At 51.8% G+C, this 8493-nt stretch overlaps 1 protein-coding gene across 1 annotated transcript; it reads left to right on the top strand.

The window, feature by feature from the left end:
* The first annotated feature begins 1750 nt into the window (after window positions 1–1750).
* On the top strand, window positions 1751–8000 carry RTP2 (receptor transporter protein 2). The gene is given in 4 exon segments (XM_032629398.1): window positions 1751–1836; window positions 3248–3331; window positions 4488–4655; window positions 7493–8000. Coding segments are annotated over 4 exon segments (846 nt in total).
* Window positions 8001–8493: the final 493 nt, after the last annotated feature.

Genomic DNA, 8493 nt, shown 5'->3' with positions numbered 1-8493 from the left:
ATGGTGCAAAAGGATCTTGTTATATAATTAATGCTTTTATAAACAATATTTTAAGCAGCATATTTTAGTTGTGGTCAGCAGAAAGGTTGGTCTTTATAATCCTGTCCTCCAAGAACTGGAACTAGACAGAGTAGCATCCTCGCTGCCAACCTCAGGTATGATTGCCTCTGGAACAGTCTTGGTGGTGGTTAGAATCTGTTGTGTTGAAGTGCATGCTTTTATTTTGTTAATTACCATTTTTACAAATATGTCTTTCTGTCCAACTATGCAAGGGAATTTAGGAAAGCCATTTTTCTAGGACTTTGGGGCTGGATTCTCAAGGGTCTGCAGTACGGTTCAACAACTTATACTGACCGCAGTTCCCCATGGTCTGCTAAGTACGTATTCTCCTGGGAAACATCGCAGTGGCCTTGAAATGCAGATCCTTCTGGAGAACTCAGGACATGTGGTCTCCATCCTCTACAGGTCTCCCTTTCACTGAGGTCACAGAGAAGGTCTAAGAGAAGTTAGAGATTAGAATTCAGGATTTCTGACTACACTGCACCATAAAATCTGTTTAGCTCCATTGTTCCAGGAGGGTGCCCATCATTCAGGTGGATGCTGTGATGGATTTTATTTTTATTTTTATTTTACTGAGTCCAAAGTGCTCGGTACCACTCCCTAAGGTGCCCCCCTCCCTCCTTTGGCAAAATATATTTCCCTGCCCAATTGCAGCCTTGGCTACATGACTTGATTTGGCCAATGGAATGTGAGGAGAAGTGAAAAATGTCATTTCAGAATGGGAGCTTTAAGAGCCAGCATAAGCTTTCCCAAACTTCCTTTTTGCTCTGCCATGACTGTCCCAGGGCGGAGTCATGGGTCTTTGTGTGTGTTGAGCCTCAGCTCATCAGAAACTGACAGGTTCTCGGTATAGTTAGGGGACGCTGACGGAGGCCCTCTACTTATTGGACAGAAGTCAGCACTGGCTGCACCTGCTGAAAGCATCTCCAGATCTTCTGAGTCCGACTGTCTCTTTTCAGCAGAGAATTCTATAGTCTTCCTTCCTGAACCACTAACTCACTTATTCAAACCCCATCCTCTTTTTTTTTTTCCTTGTGTAGAGCGCCCCCTGCTCCCACCTCCCTCTTTTTATTTCTGTTCTTCCCATAGATAGTGTGACAATTCTTCCCCGAATCTCTGCCTAACATAAAAAGGCCCTGAAAAAAAGTGACAGTAGGTATGGCCACCCTTAATACAGACTTTGGGCTGCCTAGGAAGCATGGCCCATAGAATTTGGACTTTTGAAAACCGGCAGGAATAGAATCTTGCCTGCCTGCTCTTGTCCTGTCTGCTGCCAACTGATAACAGAGAGGCGTGAAATCTTCCCCAGAGGGTGTTTCACTACACACACTGTTTGAGAGCTGTGGGCTGGTCTGACCATGTGAATGCCCTGACACTCAGAGGTCACCTCTCGCCCAGAGTGGAGCTCGGACCATGCTGCCTCTGAACACTGCGTCTTGGGGATGGAGAGGCCATCCTAACCGCTAGTGAAAAGATTCCCCCTGGGACCTTTGCTTTGCCCTGTAGCACCTTCCTTGGTTCCTTGAATTGTGGAGAAAGAGAAGACAGGACTCAGCTTGCATTTCCCCTGGATTTGTTTCTAAGTAAAGAAATATCCTGAACCACTATCTCAATTTTACCCAACCTTCATTTTTCTTTCTCTTTTTTGGCACCAAGATGCCTGTGGGACAACATATTCCCATCAGTAACAATGGCTGTCAATGAGGGTGTCTTTCCAGAACCAGAATGGGTGGAGGGGCTATATCCCCCTCAAGACCATGTATTGAAATCTCTGGGGTAAGGGTACATAGAGTTTTCAAAAGCCCCCAGGGATATCTGTTCACCTCCCTCACTCTTCATTACTTTTATTTTTAGGTTCCCCATTGACATTCCTTATTATTCTAAGAAGTAACATATAAATAATGATTATTTTACAAAGGTATTTATTGACCTACTTTCCAAATTGGAGAGGGGGAATGGTTCTTTCATCCCCCACCCGTTTGCCAATTTTGTTTGCAGAATACAGGCACATAGTGTTTAATTTTATAAAGGAATACAGATTCCTTTATGTTTTGAAGTATTATCTGGATTAAAAAATATGGCAGCAATGCGTAGTGAAGCTGCCAGTGTGTGGTGTGGCCACAGCTACACACATGTATACATTAGTGAGCTCTTACCCTGGGATTCCTGGAGCAACCCATGTGTAGAAAAGTGAGGCTGTGATTGTGCTCACTGACTGTATAGCAAGCGTTTCTTCTTGAGAGAAAACAGGGCGGTGGCACAGAAAGATGACAACTGGTCTCTGCTGAGACGGCTCCCACTCAAATTAAGTCTGATTCTAGGCCTAAGGGGGTTGCATCATTTGAGTAAAAGCAAGCAGGTAAACCCTGACAATTCCACCCGCTATCTTTTTGGGTTTTTTTCATTGTCATTTGTTCTGGGAACAATGACACAATGTCTCCCAGAGATTCACTCCTGACTGGGCCATAAGCTCCTCAGTTGGTTCGGTTCCCAGGAACTCACGGGAACCCCCATCTCTCCTGGCTGGAAGCTGACTGCTGAGAGGGAGTGAGCAAGGAGTGAGCAGCCCGGTCCTGAGGCCAGTAATTTCCTTGGCCGACTAATTTCCCATTTGTGGGCCTGAGCTGTCTTAATTCAGTGTCAGGAGGTTTCAGGTAAGAGATGAGGAGTACAATGAGGAAATCAGATTTTTAAAAATAGGGGCTTCCCTGGTGGCGCAGTGGTTGAGAGTCCGCCTGCCGATGCAGGGGACACGGGTTCGTGCCCCGGTCTGGGAAGATCCCACATGCCGCGGAGCGGCTGGGCCCATGAGCCATGGCCGCTGAGCCTGCGCGTCCGGACCCTGTGCTCCGCAACGGGAGAGGCCACGGTGCTGAGAGGCCCGCGTACCGCAAAAAAAAAAAAAAAAAAAAAAAAAAGGCCTCCATTCGCAATGCTTGGTGTCAGTTTATTATCTCTTGTAAAAATAAAATACAGTGTGTGGGTGGGAAAAAATACATAAATAAATAAAGCAAAGCTGTGTCTGAGTGCTAAAAAGATAAATAAATAAATGGCCTTTCTAGTGCTCTCAGTCAAGGGCTCTAAGACAGATTTGTGTCCTTTCTGAGGTCTTCTGCACACAGCTAGTGGAGGACACTTCCCCCTTCCAACAAAGGTTCCAGTGGTGCTCCTCCTGGCCCCTCCCTAGGCGAACAGCCCTCGGAGGCAAGTACCGCCCGTTTTACGGCTGCACGCTCTTCACTCTGTGGTCCGATTTCCAGGTTGAAGAACCGTAAGATGATCACAGCCGGGAGAGCCCTTAGATGTTAGCTAGCATGGCCTCCCCCGTGTGCGTGAGAAGACTGAGCTCCACTGTGGGAAATGATTGGATCCGAGGATGGCACAGACCTCGGGGCAGAGCTGGGAGCAGCTGTCAAGTCACCTGGTCTTCTCCCTGCTGAGGCTGCCTCTCACCGCGGACTGTGCCTCCAGCTGGATTATGCAGATTTGGAGCCAAGTTCCCTTCTAGTCCCTAAAGGATTTAAACTGGGCATCAGGGAGCTGTGGGCACCCTATCACCCGCCTCTTTCAGGAGCAATGGAGGAGGCAGCAGCCGTCTGCACAGCACCAGCTTGCTCCCCCAGCAGCTGCCTGGGACCAGGAACCGAACAGGAGCTCTAACGGTTCTAGGACTTTATGAATCTACATTGTATTACTGTGCTTCTCGCAGCACATGAAGTTACATTCTATCTCGCCAACTGGTCTGCGAGCTCCCCAAGCAAGGGAACCGCATGCTACTTCTTTCTCAATCCTCACGTGTCGGGAGCGCAACAGCACTGCAGTAAATGAACATACGAGTTTGGGTTTGGAAGGCCTGAATCTGAATCATGGATGAACCACTTAGAGGTGTGTAAACCTCAGCTTCCTGATCTGGATGAAGGAGAGAATGATCCCCGCCTTGGCCAGCGCACAGGTCAAGCAGCTAGTACTTGGCACACAGTAAATGATGGTCCCAGCACATCAGGGGGCATTTCCCCATCCTTGTTTCTCCTTGGTCCCCTAGGGTGTCACAGTCACCACAGCACATGAAGTGGAGAATGCCTGGAAGAACAGTAGGGGTGAAGCGAATTGTCCTTGCCTCCTGGAGACTCCTGGAGGCCTGGGTCAGCGTGTACTGCTTGCTGCACTTATGTCACTGCCCAGCCCTGCTCCCCCAGCCTAGCTCGGGGCCCTGGAACGCTCCTTTGGGACTTCCTTCCTCCCCAGCCCCGGCTCCAGCTGCCATGGTAACAGGTTCCAGGGTGACAAAGGAAGTTGCTCAGTCCTGTTTCCTTCTGGTCCTGTCAAGGAGGATTTTCAGACCTCACGGACTGCACTGCTCTGCACCTACCTGGCCATCTTCTGTGTTCTCACTCAGGTTGAGCTCAAACTTCCAGCCCTGCCAGCAGGACCGTGTGTACTAGCCTGACCACGTGCAAGTGGAAGAAAGTCTTCTATGAGAAGATGGAGGCGGCCAAGCCGGCCGACAGCTGGGAGCTCATCATAGACCCCAACCTCAAGCCCAATGAGCTGGCCCCCGGCTGGAAGCAGTACCTGGAGCAGCATGCCTCCGGCAGGTAAGAGGAAGGTTGTGGCGGGCTGCGGAGAGCCCTGCGGCACAGCCCTGGGGGCACCTTCCAAGGGGAGGCAGAGATACGTGGAGCCCCATCCGGGGGTCAACTCAGGCTAGGGGGCAGAGAAGGAACTGCCAGGTGCATCGAACCGGCCTTAGTTCTAGTCCCAGCTGTACCACTGACTCCTGGATGGCCCTGACAAATTGTATTCTGTCTTTGGGTCTGGGTTTTCCATGGTAAATAAAGAACTGTAATTCTTCAATGCTTCTGCAATCTCTGATATTTTAAATGTTTTCATATTTTCATAATTTGTTAAAGATTGGTAGGAACTGAGTGGAGGAGGCCGTGAGGTCCACTGGGGAAAGCCTTAACTCTGGTCCTAGGTCCGTTCAGTCAACTCAGTGCAATTAGATTTGAATACAAAAAACACTTGTCCACCTGCCATGTTCTAGAAACTGGCTCTGCAGCTAACTAAGTGTGAACCTGGGCAAGTCCTTTTCCCTGCGCGGTCTCAGTTTTCACATTTGCAAAACTAGAGAGTTGGCCTTAGGTGATCAATCAAGTCCCTTCCAGTTCTTTTACATATAGGTCTGTGACAAAAAGCTTTGGGCAGGAGTTTGGTAGGTCCTTATGGCCCAGCATCACATACATTATAGGAGCTGCATGTCTATCATAAAGCAAGGAGTCCTTGAGGTCAAGACGTCCATCTGAAGCCTCTCCCTCTTCTAGAGTCTGGCTTGGGGGTGGGGACTCAGAATTCACTGCCCAAGCTGCCTCAAGCTCATCTCCAGGATCTGTATGGGCCTCTTCCCTGGGTCCATTGAATCAAGGACAGACAGTAGCCCTAGGCCCCTGGGGAGGGCGACAGGGGGCTGTGTCCTGGGGGTGTGGACACACAGACTGGGCTGTTCACACATGCTTTCATGCTAAGCTCCTTGTGCTGGCGGTGGGAACAGAAGGAGGCAGGCCGTGGGTGAGGAGCTTACACCTGTACTCCTGTCCCAAGAGCTGCAAATATTAGAGTGAACTTGCCTTTGGGACAAAAGTCAGAGAGGCAGAGGTTGGTTGGTTCATTTCAATTCAAATCCATTCAAGAGACATCTTTTGGGCACCTGTTACAGGCTGGGTCTCGGCTCTGTCTCTGACTATCTGTGTGTGCAGAGGGCTCTTTCTCTCAATGAAATAAAAGTTTGACTAGATATCCTAAGGTCCCTTCCTACTAGGTCTGATGCTTTGAGATTTAAGATCTGAGGTGTGGCTTGAGGGAGGGGAAACATCTCTGGATTGGCTTGATTTAAAGAGGTGCAGAAGGAGGGGACTGAAGATGTGAAGCTCCGGGCTGGCTGGTGGGAGGGGTGCAAAGGGTTGGAAACTCAGGTGCAGGGGTCCAGGGGTTTGGGGCTGAGCTTCGTAGGCTCGTGGCTCCTCTTGCCTCAGGGATCAGCTGGTCCTATTCCTGGCTGGTGATCTGTGGCTTCCAGCTGGCCTCAGACAGGGCTGGAGAGGCATCACCCTTGTGCATATTCTGTGCAGAGGCTCACCCTACCTGTAAGCATTGTAACCCTGGTGCCCTGCAGCTCTGGCCTAGCACAGGGAGGCAGGATGGAGGGGGACACTCCCCTTCTGGCTCAGGACCAATCAGGATGCTCTGGCCTGCCAATCCTGCCTTGGGCTGCACTGGATACTGTGCTGCGCTTATGTTGTCTGTGGACCCCAGGGCTCAGGGCCAGGCTTGGCTTCATCTCCACCCCGCTGCACTGCGTGGTGCTTGGCATACAGTAGGTGCTGGGTGGTGTCTGTTGGACTGAACTGAGTTCATCATCAGAGGTCCTTCAGGGCCGTCAATAGGGATCCCATAGAGGGTTAGCAGTGAGGGCAGACTCAACCCAGTGGACCCTGGACTGCCTGTAAAGCCTTGGTAACAGGGGCCTGGAAGAACTTTATCTCAGGGATGGAAGGAACAGCCACTGGACATAATGAGTTCTCTGCCACTGAAGGGGTGCCAGCACTGGGTGGGGGCTGAGATGAAGCCTAGGCCATATGCGTCCCAGGCCACTTCCCTCCATGTTTCCTGAGGCTGGAACTCGAAGCGGCCCAGGTTAGACAAAGTGGCCTGTGTGTACGTAAATGTACATGTGTGTATGTGTGTGGAGGGGGATGCACGCCAGGATACACCTTTCCAGTCTCTTCTGTGGGCCTGCAGTGGGATCTAGGGATGATTTGTCAAGGGACGGGAGAGTGTTCTTTGTGAAGGTGCAGGGACAAAACTCTGTAGTCCTCCCCCTGCTGGTGCGCCACCCATCCACCTGGCCATCTGGTGGATTCTTGGTGATCCGTGCTTGGGACAGCTAGAGGCATCTCTTTGCCCCAGAACAGACAGGATGCATGAGTGAGATGTGTGGTCATCCCCCTTATCAGAGTCATGCGAGGTCTGAGCAGAAGGGTGCTTGTTGGACACAATTATCTGCATTTCACAGATGAGAAATAAGGCCCAGATTGGGGGGAGTGACCCCGTGCAGCATCCAGACCCATGTCCTGAGTGCATTAGGCTTGGGGGGACCAAGGCCAGGGGAGGGCCCGCAGGAGGCCGGCGGAGAGCTCTGCTGGAAGCCAGATGGCTCCAACATCTGGCTCCTGAGGATGCTGCTCCAGGCCGAGGGCAGCTCACCAGGGGGAGGCTGAGACACTTGCTCAGGCACTAATGTACCCCCGGGGCGGTAAACACTCCACCTCAACTTCCAGGTATAGGCACACAGGGCTCCTCCTTTCCAGGCTCCTCCAGGCCGGCTGTGGCTGGGAGGGAGGCCCACCTTCTCCATCCCTGCCTCCCTCCCCCGCAGGTTCCACTGCTCCTGGTGCTGGCACACCTGGCAGTCGCCCCACATGGTCATCCTCTTCCACATGTACCTGGACCGCGCCCAGCGGGCAGGCTCGGTGCGCATGCGCGTCTTCAAGCAGCTGTGCTACGAGTGTGGCACGGCGCGGCTGGACGAGTCGAGCATGCTGGAGGTGAACATCGAGAGCCTGGTGGACAACCTCATCACCAGCCTGCACGAGCAGTGCTACGGGGAGAGCGGCGGCCAGTAGCGCATCCACGTGGCCGGCCGCCGGGATGGCGGGCCTCACCGCAGCGAGTTCTGCGAGGCCTGTCAGGAGGGCATCGTGCACTGGAAGCCCAGCGAGAAGCTGCTGGAGGAGGACACGGCCTTCTCCGGTGCCTCCAAGCCACGGGCCCAGGAGGCATCGGGCTACAACTTCTTCTCCCTTCGCTGGGGCCTCTTCTGGGCCTCACTGTGCCTGCTCATTGTCTACCTGCAGTTCTCCTTCCGAAGCTCGACCTTTTTGTAGTGGAGCTGGTTGAGGGTGGGAGGAGGGTGCGTGGGGGTGAGAGTGGGGGTGCGGTTGTGGTCCTGATTCTGCTACAGATTAAATATATAACGCTGGACAGCCCAGTCACCTCTTTGGACCTCAGTTTATTACTCTGCAGAATGTGGGTTGCTCTAGGAGATATTTAATGATCCTTCCATTAAGATTTACAGTAATGGGGGCACGGGGGGACTAAGGTGGATTTAGAACTCTCCACGCCTGGTGTTAGTAGTTATCTCACAGGGAGGTATCTCTTCCCTGCACCTCCTCCACCTCCATCTCTACACCTCCTTTTGCTTCATTTCCTTATCCCATACCCCATTAGGACCCCATTAGGACCCCATTAGGACCCGTCTTGTCCCTGCCTGATTCTCAAGCTCATCTTCAGCTGCTTCTGAGCATCCTACCATGATTCCCCTTGGGGCGGGCAGTGGCCTACCCAAAGCAGCTTCAATCAATATTCAGTGTGTCTTGA

Source organism: Phocoena sinus, chromosome 4 (genome assembly GCF_008692025.1).
Source record: "Phocoena sinus isolate mPhoSin1 chromosome 4, mPhoSin1.pri, whole genome shotgun sequence".
NCBI lineage: Eukaryota > Metazoa > Chordata > Mammalia > Artiodactyla > Phocoenidae > Phocoena > Phocoena sinus.
The sequence above is the reverse complement of the archived record's forward strand: the minus strand, read 5'-3'. Positions and strand labels throughout refer to the sequence as shown.